Source organism: Nothobranchius furzeri, chromosome 4 (assembly GCF_043380555.1).
Source record: "Nothobranchius furzeri strain GRZ-AD chromosome 4, NfurGRZ-RIMD1, whole genome shotgun sequence".
In the NCBI taxonomy this organism is placed as follows: Eukaryota; Metazoa; Chordata; class Actinopteri; order Cyprinodontiformes; family Nothobranchiidae; genus Nothobranchius; species Nothobranchius furzeri.
Window position 1 is genome coordinate 8,733,331 of NC_091744.1, and position 20,062 is coordinate 8,753,392.

The following is a 20,062-nucleotide window of genomic DNA, read 5'->3' on the forward strand; positions in this document are numbered from 1 at the left end:
TCATGTTGTCAGACTCTAATGAAGAGTTTTAAAATCCTGCTGGGCTGGCAGTAATCACACCTGAGTGTAATCACAGTTAATTTATCGTTTAACAAAGAGGTCAATTGCTTTTGTGCAAAGAGACAGGTTGGTTTGGAAACATTTTTGTTAAAGCATTTGACAAATGCATTTTATATTTCCTGAACTTATTTTTGTTGGCTACTGAAAATAATTTTTTGATCTGAAACATTTAGGTATGACTTAAAACAATGGGAAATTGAAGAATGAATGCGGGGGCAAATGCTTTTTCATAGCCCTAACACACCAATATAAACATGAAGATAACAGAGCAATGAACCCCCCTCATTTAGATGTTTTAAATCTATCTTTTATTCACGATTAATAAAAGAAATTAGCATACCAACCTTTTTTATCTAATCAAATTTGTGAAGGCTGTCTGTGCAATGTGCTGTAACTCATTTTATAGGAGAATGAGTGCAGCTAAAAACACAATTTGGATTCCATTGAGGTTTAATCAAGCTTGAGGGAACAAGTGACTAGAATAAAAAGATTCCAAAAACCCTTATCTGTCGGTTCCAGGCCTCTCAGTATTCAATATGTCCCTAATAGCACAAGACAAGTTGTACAATCTTCAGACTGAAGTTCTTCTGGAAAAAATAGACTGAAAGCAAACCCTCAGACTCAGTCATTTCATTCAATTGTTGCAAAATGCCAAATGCACATAAACCAGGATACCTCTTTTATTAAAACAAGTATAATACTGCTAAACCAAGAAAAAAACTTAGAGAGTAGGATAAACAGCATCCCTTTTTAAAGCAGTTTGTTAAGAGTTTGTTTTAAAGAGATTGTTATGTCTAAAGGTTCTGAATCGATCCAAAATTTCCAACTTTGGTTACTTGAGATGGTATTTTCTAAAAATGTTCTAGCTTTTTCGCTGCTCGTACAGTTTGTCAGTCAATGGCTTCCGGACTGTATCACTTCAAGTGATGCATGGACTTCCAGAGCACTCCTCTCCGTCATCACATTCACAGCTTCCTACATCACAGACGCTTGTTGCTTGTTTTTCTTAAGTTCGGTGTTCTGGTGGTGCTTATTTAGGTTGGTGGTAATTTTGCACTGCGAGTAGCGATTCCATTCCAAGGAATGGGATCCCAGTGCTGTTCGAATTTTTATCAGTGTGTCGAAACTTGGCTGTCGTTGGATGCTAGCTGTTAGCATTCTCCCCAACGCATTGCATCAACATTGCAAAACTTGCTAGTTTTTATGTTGAGGCAATGTTTACAGTTTGTAGCAGCTAATAAAGGTAATCTATAAAGTAACTTCTAATCTAACTTAGTTACTTTTGACATGTAGTAATCAGTAGTAAGAAATCAAGATTATAAGATTCACACCCCTAGTGGTAATTGTGATAATTGTTTAATAAGTGAAATGTAGGACCCTGGGTCGAATCGTGAGGTACCTAAGAGGGCGCACCCCTAATTGGAATGTATGGTCAACAAAGCTATTTACAGCAAGTTCTACCTCACTTCAGCATAAATCCTCACTGAACCATTCTTATAAAGTGGGTGGGGTATATCCCCATGATATGCACCCATGAAATGTAGTTATAATATATGGTTGTTTCCAAATTTTTAAGCAAATTTTTTAAAGAGTCACTCCTTGACAAATGTAATTGTTAGATTCTATTTAGTAGTAGACAAAGCTCGCTTTAAACCTTTCGTTTCTGACATGTTTTGGCTCTCACTGGCGCCTCCATCAGAGATTTGGCCGATGTTGGTGGCATTTATCAGAAAAACGGAAGGAAGTGACTTCTACATTGTTGGTTCTTTTTAAAACACAGAAAAGGTTTATTTTTTACCTTGCTGCTGATGGTTTCGTTCGCGGCTGCGAACTTCCTCAGAGCTGACGCTGATGGTGGCGTCACTTCCTACTTCGCTTATCCACGGGTAGCAGAGGACGTTGTCGCCCTCTGCTGCCTGCTCTCCCCTCTCCGATGATGCAATCCCATGCGCGATCCAATGTGTAAACCCCATCGTCTCAGTTCATAGTCCCACATCCACGTCTCCAATGTCTGAACCCGCTTAGTCCACGTAGGGTCGTGCGGGGGGGGGGGGGGGGGGGGGGGGGGGGTCAATGGGCAATCAGGCGGGGTACACCTTGGACAGAGAGCCAGTCCATCGCAGGGGCTTCCTTTATCCATCTTTTGTATTTCTGTTGTTCGGTGTTTATGATCCTTGTGTTGTCCCAGTCCATTTTATGATTTTCTTGCGTGCAGTGATCTGTTACGACTGACTTCTTCATTGTGCTTTCTGCTTCTTGTTTTGCTGCTCTTGTGTGTCTTCGACTTGTTTCTTTCTCACACTCCTTTCTATGTTCTATTGTTCGTGTGTTGAGTTGGCGTCCGGTTTCTCCTATGTATGTTTTATTGCATAAACTGTCAGCAGCAAGGTAAAAAAGAAACCTTTTCTGTGTTTTAAAAAGAACCAACAATGCAGTTAGAAAAGCAACACAGTAAGAACATACCAAAGATGAGGAAGTGACATCACCAACATCGGTGATAAAGAACACAGAATGAACGTAACAAAGATGAACTTAATTATTGGTTTGTCCACCGTGTGTAAGCAATCCGACTGTCTTCTGATTAAATATGAAGGATAACTTAAAGCTGAACCTCTTGCCGCTGATGACGGCAATGTTGTAAAGAATCTCAGTTCTTCATCTGTTAAATACTGCATGTCAGCGCCAACTTCTTCGTGTGAAAAAAACTTAACTTTTTAAACTTCACATTCAGCAACTTGCATTAAATGTAGCAAAAAGATCATTTTCAGAGAGGCTTGTGTCAGCTCCTTTATTCCCCTTACTTGGCTAAAGGGATGAGTTAAATATGCATGCTTTACCTCGACCCTACCTTTACTGGACAGGGTATAGTCCAGCATTCTGAGATTATCTATAAATAGTATGTATTTCATTGATCCTGCCCACCTGCGTCATCTGGCCCATTTAAAGCTCCTGTAGATTTAAGAACTGACTCATCTTTTTGTTTTATAATCAGACTGAATTGAGCATAATTTGATCACATACCAGTATAAAGGACACCATTACTGGCCTCCAGCTGCTTGCTGAATATTGAAATGAAAACCAAAAGTCGGTGCCTTTAGCCTCTTGCAGCTCTTCTTTTTAATGGTTCCCAAAAGTCACGTTGAATAATGTAAAAAAGCTTGCACATGTTTTCATTTATGTCTGGGATTATTTGCAACTTTTTTTCAGACGGCAGAACATCATAGAGCAGACATGTACTATGGTGAAAACCCATAAATCAGAAACTTGCATGCAGCATGGAACAAAAGGTTTGACCTTTTCTGTGAGCGAACAAATCCATTCAAAGCCATTAGCAACACAATTAGACACAAATGAAATCTGCACAAAAAGTCATTAAACTTTAAGTCCTGCTGTGTTATTGTCTCAAGCAGTTGATAGGAGCTGTTGTGAGTGCAATATGACTTCTATGTTTTAGCACGGAGCTGTAATCGTCTCTTCTACTGACAACTGCCTGAGAACACTCCAGCTGCTCCCCGGCAGGGTTGCTTTTTCCTTCACTTCCTCCCAAAAGCTTATAAGAACTCTAGATGCAGAAAGACATAGTGCAAAGCGCTGGTCAGTTTATTCACACAAAAAACAGGTGGTTTGATAATAGATTCATCTGTTCTGTCTGCTGTAAACCACAAGTCAGGAGCAGAGCATTTTCACTTCCTGCAGAACAAAAAGAGGAAATTCCTCCCTGTTGATACATCCGATAATCTGACATTCATAGGCTCGTCATGTCTGTTGTTTTATTCTCCGAGTTTCCTTCCAGGAAATAGAGCTGTGAAGTTTTGCTTCTGTGCCGCTTAATGTAACAGAATCTGTCTCTGTCCTTGCTAATAATCTCTCCCTTATCAGGTGGCAGGCCATATATTCGCTCCTCTGAATGCCTCCTCTGTGGCAGCAGGTCCATTTCCACAGGTTCAATTCGTAAAGGTAATGACACAGCAATCTCATTTACAGAGTGTCTCCTGGCTGGCATGGAGTCTGTTTTTTTCAAGGAGTGATGAAGCGTGTGAAGCTGGCAGTGGTATAAAGAGCTATCGCACACACTGGGACTGGACTGGCACCAGTCTGAGATGCTGTGGTCTGATCCCATGTCACTGTCCAAACTGTGCCGGACCTTGTGTCCGTGGTGACGGGCTAAGCCCAGCAGTCTGGGGATGGTAACAACAGATGTAGAAGTGGCCACAGCAGCTGCTAAATGGTGGCGCTCGACTGAAATCCCTTTGGTTTCTGTGATTATTGCAGCAGGTGAAACCACTGCAGCGGAGCTGGAGAAGGAGGAGGTGCTGAAGAGTGCAGCCACTTTCTGGTAGTACCGCGTCCGTATGACCTTCGCTGAGCGATACAAATCTCCAATGAAGCAGTAACAGATGGGGTTAAGGCTGGAGTTGGTTAGGCCCAGCCACTGAGCAAACGGCCGTGTCTGCAGGAGCCAAGAGGACGGCTGTTGTTCACAGTCAATCCAAAGATCCACCAAGTAGAGCGGGAGCCAGGACACGGCGAAGAGAAGCACCAGACACACCACCATCTTGGCTATCTTCTGCCTCGTCTTTAAGCGTGAGGTGTGAAGGGCTTGGCTGCGAGGATCGAGATCAGCAAAAGTGGATTTCCTCCCGCCCCAGAGTCGTCTGCCGGTCAAGAAGCTGATAGTGAGGTTAAAGGTCACGGGCAGGCAGTAGAGCATCACAAACAGCAAGACGTTGTACCTGCAAGTGAAAAGTGCATGGATTAGAAATGAGATCTCAGTTTATCCAAAGGAGAATGTGGCTCGTTTAAGTCATAACTTTATAGGAACCATTTTCTGCAATCTTTCTCTGAGTTATAGGAAAACATTGCAAAAATTTCCATTTCTATGCAGATGATGCCACTGAACTTGTCTATGAAGCTACATGAAACCGATGAGTCATCAAAACTGCAGCTAGGTCCAGCCTAGTGTATATTTAAGTATACACACTCTCTCTTTTTCTCTCATGCATAAAACATCCTTACACTTCTCACACTGGGGCTGCATGTATTTATGGTGCTTGTGGACAAGAGCCATGTTTCAAAGTGCTTGTGGATGTTAACACTGTTGCCTGATGTATTTAGTTTCACCCTGACTTGAACTGACATTTATAGTTGTGTTTTATTGCTCTTACAACTTTGTGGGTACCGGCGATGAAGAACAGAGATTGAGAGAGGCTTTTGTTGGTGTGGCCACCAAAGATGTTCCACTGAGTCCGTTCTTTGCCTTTGGGGCAAAACTCTGGAAGCCGTGCTTTGGTAAAACACTGGTTTTGAACTAGTAAAAAGATAAATTCATCTCAGTAATAAACAGTCAGAGGTGGATGTAATCAGATAATTCATTCCAACAGTAGTTAGGATTTGTGCCCCATCATGATGTCATGAGTCACTTAGTCACTAAGATGTATTTGTACATGTGTGCTTACATGTTTACGCCTGTATTTACAGTTATCTACCACTTGGACAGTAAATAGCTGTAGCAGAAAAACTGATACTTATGTATTAATACTTGCACATTGTTTCACGACCCTCTCTTCATAATGCTTACTATGTATGTGTTGCACAGTAATAGGGATGGGTACCGAATTCTGTACTTTTTAAGGTACCGACCGAATTCCACAGTACCGACCGAGCACCAATTCACTTAATTTGAAACGGTGCCTCGTTTCGGTACCCGTCCTTCACGAGAACTTGCCTAGACAGCTGCGCATGCGCAAGAGCGTTATGTCGTCGGTCGCTGCGAGTGAGTTGTAAACAGAGCAGCATGGTAGAAAGAACGCACGCTAACGCTTGGGTCCACTTTACTAAATGTGATGGGTAACTGGGTGATGATGAAACCAGCAACAACGATCTAAGTGAGACATCCTCATCTTAATCTGCTCCAGTAGGTAAAAAAAATGTAAGATAACGTTAGCTTGATTTGTTAGCTTCCGTTTCACTAATGGTGCGTTCGCTTTCTCCTCGGAACTCCGAAATTCCGACTAGAAGAACATGAACACGCACTAAAGTTTGGCTTCACTTTACTAAATGCGACGGGTGATTGGGTGAAGATGAAACCAGTGACAACGATTTAAGTGTGAGGCATCATCGTTTAAATCTGCTTTAGCAGTTAAATAAACTGTTTAAGATAACGTAGCTTGATATGTTAGCTTCTTATGCCACCATTGTTATCATCTCATGGTGCGTTCGCTTTCTCCTCGGAAATTCTAACTTCCCAGTAGGAAAAATCAATTGAAAAAGGACGGTAAAAGGAATGAAGGTACACAGTAAATTTAGTTCACAGTAAAGATGTTTGCTTCAGTTTAATTATCAACTTATAAAACTACAAGACGATGTTAAAATGCAAACAGTCGTATGTTATTTATCGTGATATTTATCAAATATGCTTATATATTGAGAAAAATAAGTATTTAATAATAAAAGAGAATTAAAATATTAAACACTCAAAAGTATCGAAAATTGGTACCGTTAAGTACCGGTATCGATTCGTAGGTACCGGGAATTAGTACCGGATCGATTCAAATGTCAAAGGTACCCATCCCTAGTAGGTAATGTGTCAATTTTATTAGGTTAGGTTGCATGATTTTGTTTTGATGTTTGCATGATTTGTTACGTTACTTTATTGTGGTTTGAGTTTTCTTTTCCCCAGTGGCGCTCATCAGAGACGCTAAGTTGGGCAGGCTGCAGCACACCGGGGAGGGGAGCAGAACTATCCGCTGCACTTGCACGGGTGTACCACACCAACAGGTGTGGATAATTGACTCATTAGACTCTTATTAAAAGGAGCTGAGGAAGGAGAGCCAGAGTGGAGAGCAGCTGGAACGGCAGACATGACAGCCGACTTAGAGGCAGAGACGCGCCCTGGACGGTGGTGTCTCTGCGAGGACACGTGCGCATGAACCCCCCGGAACACAGAGAAGTTCCCGGAGAACAGTCCTGGAGGATGGACGGCGGCTGAGTGCGAAAGAGCGTGACATACGTCTCTATATAGAAACTTCAGTTGTATATAGTGTACAGTGATCCCTCGTTTATCGCGGTAGATGCGTTCCAGACCTGGCTGCGATAGGTGAAAATCTGCGAAGTAGGGACACCATATTTACAGTACAGGACTATATTGAATTATTGTATGATCACATTCTCTTTTTGTGGGTAAAACTCAAGAAAAAAAAATTTTTACTTGGTTTTTTATGGTTTTATTACAAAAAGTGCATTTTACGATGAAATTGATGGAAAAAAATGGAATTTCTTGATATTTCGCATAGAAAATACCGCGAATCTGTGAAAAATACCGCGAATAGGCGAATTTCCCTTGAATAAGGCTCCAAAGAAAAATCCGCGAAGTCGTGAATCCGCGATAAACGAACCGCGAAGTAGCGAGGGAGCACTGTATTCCTATTTTATGTTTCTTTTACACTTGGTCAGTCTTGTACTCTTTTACTAGTACAAGAATGTTAATGCACAAATTTCCCCGCTGTGGGATCAATAAAGTCTCATCTCATCTCATCTTAATTGCAAAGATTGTTTGGTGGATCTGGACCACTGGTATCTCACTGGACTGCAGTTGTTGGTCAAAGGTGTACTCATGTACCCAACATGCACAACAGAGTTTAGAAAATGTCTTAAGTGCACTTGAGGGTTTTCAATTTCCACTCTTACAGTAAGACTTGCAGGTTTTAGTCTTGTGTTTTAGGACATATTAGAAAAATGTGCACAACAAATTAGTTTAAGGGAATAAGTGGTTCATAAGCAAGGCCACAACGCAAGGTAGTCATGCTGATTTTTGACCTGATTCTCAGCTTCTGACAATTTTCAGGCTCAAGTTCACTGATGTTTTGAATACATTCGCTGTGGTCTTTAGTAGGAATGAATACATTGTAAATCCTTCTCTGGAGGAAAACAAAGTTCAGTCGCTGCTGTTTGAGTATGTAGAAGTCAGCTGGAGGAGAAGGCAACAGACGGCAGGATTTGGCATCTTATTTTGTTCTGGACATCTCATCTCTGATTGGCTAACAGCAGCGTGACTGAAATTTCGTTTGCTTTTCTATGTTGATGTTTCATCTCCACAAATAACACAATCCTGAAGGAGTTCTGTCATGTTGTGGAGTTGCTAATGCCAGCAGTTAGCTTCTACCAGATATGCTCTGCGGTTTCCTGGATGCTAAACCAACAAAAGCTTTCCCTGTCATGAGCCAAGATGGGTGAGTCCATGAATGCTAAGGTACAGTGTGACATAGATCTGTCAGGCTTTTCTGAACCAAGTGTTTTTCCATCTATTTTCTATCAGCAGCTAATGCATGGAATAGGACTGGATGATTATTTTCATTTTCAGCCTGCATGTTAAACTCAGAGTGACTGATCATTTAAAAAATGGTTTCTCAGTGAACCAGCTTTTTAGGAATGTGCCTGATATCCATCATGGCTGTGTGTTAAAAACAAGGTTCACTGAAAAATGTATGTATATATATTTATTAGAGACGGGAAAATTAGCACGTTAATTATTAGCATTAATTTTGTTATTTTAATGTGTTTAAAGTAAATTACGCAATTAATTTGACCATCCCTCCAACCCGGAGCCACCATTCTCCAAATTTTCTCCATATTTCCCCCTGGACAATATTGCTAAACCATCATTTACTGAGCCCGAAAAAGATCAAGTTTCTACCCATTTTATGGACTCCCAGCATCGAGGATTATTTTGAGCGGAGAAGATGAACAGATCCTCCGGCATCTGCGTCTTGTGCTCGGCCACAGTAACATTCTCTAAGCAGTGCCACTAAAATACATTTAACACACGATCGTTCATAGCTGCTCTGGTGCTTTCTGTCTTTTGTTCATGCCTGACGTGCATTGCTTGCTGAGCTCATCACCTGTGCTCCGTGACCAGGCTGCTTTTTTTTTCTGGAGAACTATCCCGCATCTCCCTGTGGCTGATGCAGGATCAGGGACAGACAGGACAGGATAATAGTCAAGAAAACAAAACAAAGAGCTTGGAAAGGAAAATGTAGGTAGATGTATTCCACTACGTGTTTTAATGTTATAAAATAAATATTATCGATAAGCTCATGATATTCATATATTTCATACAATTCAGATCACCTTCAAAACTCTGTGCCACCCAAGGCAATATCAAAGCATTTGGGGGCCATGCCAGAGAGGTGTCCCTTATTTATTTTTTGGGGAGTTGGTAATCCTAGTTCAACTGATGCTGTGGAAAATGACATTTACGTTGAATAACGTAAGCTAGATTTATTTCCTGTTCATTGTTTACACAATAGACTTTTTTCAAACAATGTTTTTGAACAGAAACAGGATTTGATTTTAGGGTTTCTGTGTTAAAGACAGTATTCAGTGATTTTACACACTTCAACAAGTTATGCACTTTCTACATAAAATTAACCTCTCTTGTATATTTTTGCATGTTTATTGCTTGCCTTATCTGGAAAAAAATTTATAATTAATTGCGATAATTTTCTTTCAGACTTTTGATTAATTAGTTAATGTATTTTAATTGATATATATTTTTTAGTTTTTTTTATTTCTTTTTTTATTTATTCTTTTGGTTTAGCTGTAAATTTCTTTTTTTTAAATACAATCACTCACTCTGAGTTTCGCAGCATACACAACAAGAAAATAGTCTTCTACTCCTGTTAGCTGCCAATAGAAAAAACGAGGAAGCATTTGGGTAAAAAAAAATATATAAATAAATAAATGAATAAGCCACACAGATCTACGTCACTCTGTAACATTTGCATTCATGGACTCACCCATCTTGGTTTGTGACCAGAGAAGGCTGTTGTTGGTTTAGTGCCCAGGAGAAAGCAGAGTGACTCTTGGCTAGTGGAAGCCAACCTTTAGCAAAGCAAATCTACAACATTGCAAAACTCATTCATTAACGTTGCATTTTTCAATCTAAGAAAGAGAAGCAACCAGAGGCAGCGGTAGTGTTGCTTTGCTGTTAGCCAATCAGAGGTGAGATGTTCACATATCATGAATATGACTCCAAAATCCGTTCATTCACACTAGAGACCAAGAACAATATGAAACTTGTATGTCTACTGTAAGAATGCTCTGGTCTATATAGAGGGAAGTCAAAACCACTCCAGTCATAAATCGCATCCATCAAACATGTTGGATTCTCAGGGTTTCAAAATCGCCACAGACAACTCGTTGATGTTGTTGGGTTCTATTGTGTTAGAATGGTTGATTAGATTAGATGAAATTAAATTAGATTAGATTACATTATATTATATCACATTAGATTAGATTAGATTAGATTAGATTAGATTAGATTAGATTAGATTAGATTAGATTAGATTAGATCAGGGATTCCCAAAGTGTGGTGCGCGCACCCCTGGGGGTGCGCGAGCTGCCGCTAGGGGGTGCGCGAGGTGAAAAGTGTAATGGCTGCGGAGCTCAGAGAAGTCTGTCATATGTCACCATTAGCGTAGAAACTCATTTGTGGGTGGGCCAAAGAAAAAGTAAGTGGGCACAATAAATGTAATTGAAAACAAGTATATTTTTGCGCGCGCGTGTCCTCCACATGTGCCCTAGCTTCAAAATAACAATGCGCCGAGCTTCAGCACTCTGGCCTGCGCACGCTGATATTTTCTGTATTTGATCATTTTTAACGGTGTTGAAGAAATCTGAAGGTGGCGAGTAATTCTGGCAGATTGTAATTAACACCCTGTCTCATGCAGGTGCTCTGACGTTGTAAACCTCACACACAGAACATTGTGGATGTAACAAAATAACAAGAAATGATTCCCATTCAGGCTATTGACAGCGCGCTGAAGATCTGAAGTTCAGAGTGCGTCTGTCAGAGGTCAGACACGTTCCAGCGGAACCACGGCTCACGGGTGCACATGTGAGCACATCTGGGCTGGGCAGAAGTTTAAATAGTGCCAATAACGAGACGCGGTGACTTGAGCGGCTGTGCCGCGCGCGCATGCGCGCGCACACACAGATTCCATAAGCACGCACACTGCTTTAACTCCGGCGCGCAGTCAGACTGAAGGCAGAAATGAACGCTGCCTCCACCACAATAAAAACTTTTAAGAGGTTATTTTTCATTCAAGGTCAAATTAAGATATTAGCTTCTGGGATGAGTCGGGTCCGCTCCAGCCAGTGACTCCTCATGAACCTGACCACAACTCCTGTTACTGCAGCATTTGTTATTCCAGTCAGCGTGGCAGCGGATCGCAGATTCAGCCACACCATAAAACAGCAATAAGTCGGTCTGAGGCAAAAGTGAACATCATGGCTATATCTTGTCCCCTATTGACATTTGATTACGCACAAGTAGGTGATCAGCTCAGGTTTATGCAGAGCAGAAGGAAGGAGAGCGCTCTGGCCGCACAGGTTAAACGTTCCTACTTTAAGAAAACCGTTAAATTGCATTGTTTATGTGCTACCTGGGCACTCTAAATATTTATTTAAAATGAAATCAAAGGAAATTGTAATGGTATCGAATGTTTATTAATTACTATTTAAAAAATGAAAGTGATGGGGAATTTTTTTAACCCTGTCTGTTTAGCTTGACATCTGATATATATATCCATGCCATGACATGGGGGCTGGGGGGGGGGGGGGGGTGCGTCGACATGGTCGGGACATAGAAGGGGGTGCGCGGCTAAATAAGTTTGGGAACCGCTGGATTAGATTATATCATATTAGATTAGATTAGATTACATTACATTAGATTAGATTACATTATATTATATCATATTAGATTAGATTAGATTAGATTAGATTAGATTAGATTTAGATTAGATTAGATTAGATTAGATCATATTAGATTAGATTAGATTACATTACATTACATTACATTACATTATATTATATCATATTAGATTATATTAGATTACATTACATTAGATTAGATTAGATTGCACACATGTTAAATGGGAAATACCTTCATCATACAGAGAGGGAGGCATGCAGCTTTAAACTTAATTCCAAAACATTTTCAGTCTAGGTCACATCCTCCTGTATCTAATCAATACAACCATTCTAACACAATAGGACATAATGACATCAATGACTCTTTGGGGGGTGGGGGGAGGGGTATTCATAGGTAGTTTGAGCTCATTAAGGAACAACAGACAGCTAAAGTTTAGAAACTTGACTGATATATTCCAGTCAGAATTGATAAAGCTCCTCGGATGAAGTCCAGTGGCCTTCATTTGAACCCTTTGGTTCTCTATGTGTAAAGTGTTTTCAAAAGACTTGTTTGGCATTTTCACTCATTTAAACTACACTTACATAAATTGTTTATTATATAATAAACATGGTATTATGGTTCCTGGTGATGGTGAGGATCACACATTTGATCCAGTTATCAAACATTAGCTCTTATTACTAGCAGCACATTTACAAGAGAATGGTCTTGATGGTATTGGTGTTAACTAACGCAAGTGGAGCTGTAACGGCATGACAGGTAAATTCATGTATAAACTCACGTCATAGGAGTCATTTTGAGATGCTGATGAACCAAAGCCAGTCAGCCTCATGTATGCAGGTTAAACTTGTTTTACTTACAGATTGGATCTCTATGCACTGACTGGACATACTTAACAGTCAATCAGAATAATTCCTTCTCCTTTCAGCATGCCTACTCTATCATTAAGAGATATTTATGGGGAACAAAGCAGCTAAGTACAAAAATGACAAGTGATTGATGCTCATTCCCACGCACAGCCCTGCAGCACTTTTGACTGGCTCAGCTCACACTATCATACCCCTTGGATGAATTAAATCTAAATGTTAAGGCTGAAATCTGATGATTAATCTTTGGCGTGATTTGTATCAGTCAGAGGACTTACCCCTGCTTAAGGCGATGACGAGGCCACTCCTCCTGACAGACCAAGATGGTGAAGGTCTCAAAGCTGATTTCCTGCCGCCGGTTCATCACTGCGATTGGAGCACACATCATGGAGGACACTGTCCACACTACAGCAATAGTCACCAAGATCCTCCGCCGAGTGAACATGGACCGAGCTCTGAGTGGAGATCGAACGCTGTAATAACGATTCACACTGATCACCGTTAGCGTCAGCACGCTGGCCGAGACCGACATGGCCTGCGTGAAGGGCACGGCTCGGCACAAGAGGTCACCATAGACCCAGGTGGTGTAGATCTGGTTACCCAGAGTGATGGGCATGCACACACACACCACAGCCAGGTCACATGCTGCCAGGTTTACCAGGAGATTACGGGTGGCACTGACTCCTGCAAGCCGCCGACTGCGCCTGCTGGTGAGAACCCGAAGCGCCATTAGATTCCCAACAAATCCCAGAATAAAAGACAAGCAGTACATGATGGTCAGAGCGATGGTGCTGGGTTCATGGAGGGTCCAGAGCAGCATTTTCTCCAGATCAGCCAGATCATTAGACGAGATGTTGGAGAGGATCAAAGGAAAGGAGGTTGGATCATTTAGGGCAGAGGAGGAGGCAGTGGACAGTGCAGGGAAGGAGATGAGGGAGGAGTAGGGAGGATGAGAAGAGGGCAGGGGCTGACGGAGGGGAACTGTAGGGGAGTCCAAAGTGGACATCAGCATCAGAGCGCTGTGGAAGCTGAAGGTGTGGTTGAGTTTTTCCTGTTGTAGAGGTGGGAAGCTGGACTTCAACCCCAAATGCTGTTTCTGGCTCCAATCCATGCTGCTTCCCCAGCGGAAAACAAAAACACAATAAACATAAAGCAAATTGGCAAGAAAAGGAATGTAAGATGTTGTCTTCAGAACTAAGAAAACATACAAAATGTCAAAAAAAAAGAAGGTAGAAACCTCAGATCAGGTTCCACATCCTAGTTTGATGATGCTCTGGGTTTCTCTGAAGAAACTGGGTAAACACCTCTGAAGATCCATGTGTCTCCAACCTTAACTATGTCCTGTGAGTCAGCTGATAATGCTGTTCTTGTCCCAGTGCAGATCTTGTAGAACATTTTCACATTTATTCCTCAGGGGAAAAGCTGGCTGCTCCCGATAATTCACCACCACACAATAATGGACTTTCTCACCTTCAAGGATGGTAACCTCATGCATACCTCGCTCGTCCTTCTCTTAGCACCTTTAGTGTTTCACACTAATGTGATCAAATCTGTTCAAAGAAACACAAACAAACACCAGAGTCTGGTTAGGGCTGAGCGTCCCACAGCGGTGCGAACAAACAATACTAAAAAAGAAAACAGGAACGCTTTGACATCTTCTTCTGTGAGAGTCCTCCTGTTGAGGTTTCTTGGCAAATGACTTGGTTTATAGTTTAAATGATAAGATCCTGACTGAACATTTGATGTCTTTTTGCAGATGGTATTAAATACAATTAGCAAGTCACAATTAAGTATTTTAGAATATCAATTGTGATTTTTCAATCCAGGTTTGAACATCTCCCTGTATGTATGTATATATATATATATATATATATATATATATATATATATATATATATATATATATATATATATATATATATATAAAATTTATAAATTCAGTAATTTATTTATTAATCTTTAACTTTAAATAAAAAAAATTTAATGCATGGTCTGGTTTACTCACCGTGCGCGTGCAGATTTCTTTTAAAGCTCGCAGACTTAGGGTGTTCGGAAAGCTGCCAGATATGATCTTCAGATTTTAAGAATTTAAAGCGAGTGGCCAAGTTGCAGCTGGATCACCTGAAGCCGGCACGCGCGCCTCTTCTCCTCGAGCTCCAGCTATACCTCACCGGGCTCCCTCCTCACAGGGCTGCGCTCCTGCCGGACCAGCGGGCGCACCGAGCTCAGCACCCACCTTCTGCTGGACTGTTAGCGGACTGAGAGGAGGGAGTCGAGTCGGGGAGGGGAGCAGCAGAGCCCCGACACACACCACACGGTCACAGCCACACATGGCTGCGCACTCGTCCAGCAGCAGCAGCACCTATAGGTCTCTAAAACCCTGTAATCAATCAGAGTGGCCGTCAGCTCTCTGCGAGCTTCTGTCTGCCAAAGAGTGGGAGCGTTACTTTAGCCCGAAAACCGGATTCTGGCCGCTATAGGGGGTCTGTCTTCATTCCACATGTTGATTATATAAGCCAGTAGCTGCTCAGAAGACACACACACGTTTAACTCTAATAATACAGCACATGTACAATAGAACTAATCTTGTGTATAAATATTTGAAAAATATAAAAAACAAATGGCAAATAATTTTTATTAATATAAGAAATTATAAAAAAGAAACGATTTGGGTCATTTTCTGACCATTTCTGTCAGTCCACGCGAACCTTTTTGGACCCCAATTTGGATTTTAATTAAAAATGAGTGTAAAACATTTCCACAAAATGAAACATTGCCCCAGATTTCCACGGTACATTTAGTCCCATTTACACAGGCGTCCTGAGCTTGTTATTGCTGACCCTTAAATGAGTTTTAATCCTGGAGAAAACAAGTCAGTAAGCAGGGTGAATCAATGTGAAATTATGAAAAATTCAAAACAACCTCGGGTCAAGCTGAGAGAAACATCATCAACACAAACAGAACACATAAAAGAAGTGTTTTTTTAACTGGTTGTATTGTTATTCACTCTATTCTGCTAAAATACTTTAGAATATAAATGTTAATGAAGTGTTGTTTATGTTCATTGCAGTTGTGGCCATAGATACACTGATAAAAGAGTATTCTTCCATTAATTTCTCAACAGATTGTTAATACAAACGAATTTGAACAGTGTTTCTACAGGTTACAGCTAAAATTTTAATCCATATTGTGAATTTGTCCTGACTTATTCTGATAACAATGTCTATAAAATACTTAGATTATGTCTGAAACAAGAGTCTAAAAAGCTTTTATTCCATCCATCCTTCCATCCATGGCCTTTTCTATCTCCAGCGGTCAACGAGCAATCAGCCGGGGTACACCCCAGACAGAGTGCCAGTTCATCGCAGGGCAACACAGAGACACACAGGACAAAAAATTATGCACACGCACATTCACACCTAAGGGCAATTTAGACAGACCAATCAACCTAACAGTCATGTTTTTGGACTGTGGGAGGAAGCCAGAGCACCCGGAGAGAACCCATGCATGCGCAGGGAGAACATGCAAATTCCCTGCAGAAAGATCCCATGGGAAGTGAACCCAGGACCTCCTTGCTCTAACCACTGCGTCACTGTGCAGCCTAGCTTTTATTCCATTTCATAAAAGATCAAATCTAATATTAGAAATAGATCAAATGTTTTAGAGTTTGTACCAAACCAAATCATCAATAAGTCACCATAATAAATGTGTGATAGAACATTTATCCTTGCTTTGGGTAAAACAGATGGATGATCAAATCCTCATCCCATTATTTCCCCCTGATAAGAGTTTGGTTTTACACAAGCTGTTACTGTTCCTTCCTGTAAAAGTGATCTGCTCTATGATTTACTTCAAAGTAAACTTTGATTTTTTTTGTCCACAAGCTGACACTTTCTGAGTCCCTTCTGCTCTAAGAGTTCTGTAATGAATTTGTTGAGACTGTTATTTTGGAGCTTCATCTAAAGGCACAAATCGATGTAGAAATGTGGTTGAAGTCATGGAATCTCTCATATTGGCCGTAAATCTCCTCATATTATTAAATGAGACACATTAATTGAACTGGGCAGCAGCATTGAACTCACCACCATATCTTTGTTTTATATTATTAACTGAGCTCTCAGATCTCTCTGCTGACTGGTGCGTCAGATGAATGGGCCAAATATTTTTACATATTTCATCTAATCAACTTGAAGTATTAATTTAAATGTCAGCATGGGCTCAGTGGGTCGTTACCTTCTGGTGAAATGATAATTCCCTGCCATGAAAGCTGTTTGCACAACTCCATTTGATGCCTTTTGTGCCTCCCTGCTGTCACTGTCCCCCACAATGGACTCATTTATCCTGTCCCAGGTTGACAGGATGCGCCTCTGATCCATTTATAAAAAGATCTTCGTGGCTGGCGGCAAAACGAGCTCGTTGTCACACTTTGAATGTGGGGTGAAACAAGCAACACATTTACTGTGGCAAATCTGAGCAACAATGATAGTAAATGCTTCTTGGTTGATTACACTTCATTTTTTTAATATTTCATTAGATAAAAACATTCAAATATTCCTATTTTATATGTTATATGAAAAGGAATGTATTTAAAGGAGCAACATGTAAGAATTTTACAGAGACATAATCACAAAACAGTCTAGTGCCTCACCCTGTTGGAAGGAAGGTTGCATTGAAATAGATTTCCTCCCCAGCCAGTTGGGGGGTTGTCAGTTTTTCATCTTTCGAAAAGATTAGGGAGGAAGATAGTCATTGTGTTACCGAGCTAACGCTGACCTGACGTCTGTTGCGCCAGCATTTATAATTCGGCAGCAGTGGACTGAGAACTGAAGCCAGAAAACAGGAGCGACACAGAAGATATTTATTGTAACCTTAAGAAGCCATGACATATTTATGTTTTAATCTAATACTGGGTAAAAAAAAAGGCAAGAGGCTAAAGTTGAGCTAACGATGCTAACGATGAATTAGAAGCAAATGGCTCTAAAAACATCACATTCTACTATCAATAACCAACAACTTGATATCACAGTTATGTGTGAAGTGAATTATGAATCAATTGTGGAGTTCAGAACTCTAACAGCAAGACTATAAACAGAAAGAGGATTGATATCTGAATGCTGGTGACAAGCCTTACATATTTACTCTCAGGTGGAGCATCAAAGCTTCTGCTTTTAATGTCAAGCCTGATACTTAAAACTTTATTGTTATTGTTTTTGAATGCTTTGTAATTCCGATCAGACATGGAGACAGAGGTGAAAGAGAAAGGAAGAGACGGGGGGTGGGGGGGTGGGGCATAAAGATAAACAATCAATGATGAACAGGGGTCTGCTTCTAGACCTGCAGAAAAGGGACACACAGCAATACAACAGGAGCAAGCTGTCACTGCGTCAACTTGATGAGGAAATATGAAATTAACATTGTTTTGCTGAACAATCACAATGATAATTCACAGTGCATTTAGTGCCATCCACAGCCTTAAGACATGTGTTGAACGTGCCCAAGTCCATATTTTTGAGAGCACCATGTGAGCACCTGTGTGACATGCGCTTGTATATGTAAGGTTTCTCTACAGGAGCGTCCAATAGAGTGTGAGGGGCCACAGATCTGCCCCCCAAAGATGTGTAGGAGATGGAAGGAGCTCCAAGTCCCAGAGATCCAGGAGCTGCACCAGAGCACAGGGACCCCAGGGAGACCGCAACCAGAAAAGCCCCAGCCCCCCTCATGGGGTACAACCATCACCGGTTCCCAGAGTTCAACCCTTTCTGCTGGGGTGCTGATGAGCAGGCTCCCCCGCCCAACGGTGAACAAAGCAACCCACCACCCCAGACCCCAACCAGATGGCCAGATCCCCCTCCTAGCCTCCAGCCCCAGGAAGCAAAGCAACTACAGAGGTGTGCTAAGACCTCTAGTCTCCCTCCGCCTGCTCCAATATAGTGTTAGTGCGTGTTGACGAGGTGTATTCCATGGCTGTGGTGAGCAGGCAGTGCAGGCATCGTCTGGCCTATGCCAGCAGATGCCACCACACCACCCCAATTGCACCCACAGCCCTCGGTGTCTAAGTGCAGTTTAAATTTGGAAGTGGGCACCGGCACTTGGGATGAAGCTGAAAAATCCCCTGCCAAATGCCGTTGAATGTGCTCACTCCCAAGGCCCTAAGTGTGTGTTTGCGTGGAATGTCGTTGGTGGAAGTGTTTAAGGTGCAAACAAAACTGGGGGGGCAGGTTGCCACAGGAATGCAGAAATGGGGTCCATACCTGCACCCCCTGACTTGCCCACCCCCCAAGGTCCTATGTGCATGTTTGTGTGATAATGTGAGTGAGCAGGAGGAGAAAAATGTGTGGGGATGGGGAGGAATGGCTGGTTGGCCTAACCATTCCGGGGAGCCAGCTCCCCCACTGGTCCCAATAGGCACCTCTGTTGCCAAAATGCCACCCAGGGCATGGAGACCCCCACCCATCTTGCCAGGGCCAAAAGCAGTAGCATCACAGAGCCCCACGGAGTCAGAGGGCACCAACCCAGCCCCATCCCAGCAGAATATCTACTCCCATCCCTGCATTTGCACAACATCCAGAATATATAAGACATAGGACATCCAAGTAAGGTTGGATCCTCCCCCTCCTGGACTTCCCCCTCCCCAGTGATGGGACAGCAGAGTAGCCAAGGTCTACCCGAGGCCCCAATGTTGGCATTTAAATGTAATATTGGAAATGATCAGCATTGGATTTTACCCTAACTTTTACATACCACGCTCATATCAAACATCAAACTCTTCAGCTACTGCTCCTCTCTGATATAACTGAAGTAAAGTCTTTGGGATATTTTTCTGTGCTTGGAACAACCTGCCAAAGTTAAATTGAAGTCATATTTTGCACAGACAATGTTTAAAGTTTAAATATGCATGTTAAGAGATATGTGATGCTAGTTACCTACAATGGTTTATCTTTTCTCTATTTTATGAGGGAGGACCCTGCACATATAGGTATCAGATTGTATCAGTATCAGAAATTAAGAGTTAGACTGTATCGGTATATCAATAACAAAGCCGATATCGACCATCCTCATATGAAGCATGCTGTTTTTTACTTAGAATGGCTTGAATAAACTTCAAACCAGAGAAATAAATTGCAGGCAAATATGGGTGATATCACTGATATGCTACTTTAGTGTTACTTTCGTAACTTCCAGGTAATTATACTGCTTCACGATATGCTCCGTATCACCACTCTCCCCACTATTCCAGGGACCAGTTACACCAAACACAACCATGAAGAAACTGTGAGTTTTCAGTCTTTGATACACCTGAAAGGGCTCGGGTTGGTGTGTGGGTCAGTGAGACAACAAGTGAGTCCTAATCCTGATCCAGGTACAGGGTCAGCAAAGGTTGATAAGCAATGATGCTTAAATTCAGGCTCAAAACTCAAACTGCCGGGTA

General features: G+C 41.6%; 1 protein-coding gene across 3 annotated transcripts; it reads right to left on the reverse strand.

The window, feature by feature from the left end:
• Positions 1-3,668: 3,668 nt before the first annotated feature.
• Positions 3,669-14,007, reverse strand: LOC107389975 (neuropeptide Y receptor type 2). 3 transcript variants are annotated; one of them, XM_015966431.3, is made up of 3 exons: positions 13,871-14,007; positions 12,912-13,745; positions 3,669-4,793 (listed from the first exon to the last, which is right to left on the reverse strand). In XM_015966431.3, the coding sequence occupies exons 2-3, from the start codon at positions 13,742-13,744 to the stop codon at positions 3,806-3,808; spliced, it is 1,821 nt and encodes a 606-aa protein (XP_015821917.1). In that variant the 5' UTR covers position 13,745; positions 13,871-14,007; the 3' UTR covers positions 3,669-3,805. The 3 variants fall into 3 exon arrangements, with proteins under 3 accessions (XP_015821917.1, XP_054599603.1, XP_054599602.1); XM_054743628.2 differs by having other exon boundaries at positions 12,912-13,748; positions 13,871-14,004; XM_054743627.2 differs by having other exon boundaries at positions 12,912-13,887.
• Between the last annotated feature and the right edge of the window lie 6,055 nt (positions 14,008-20,062).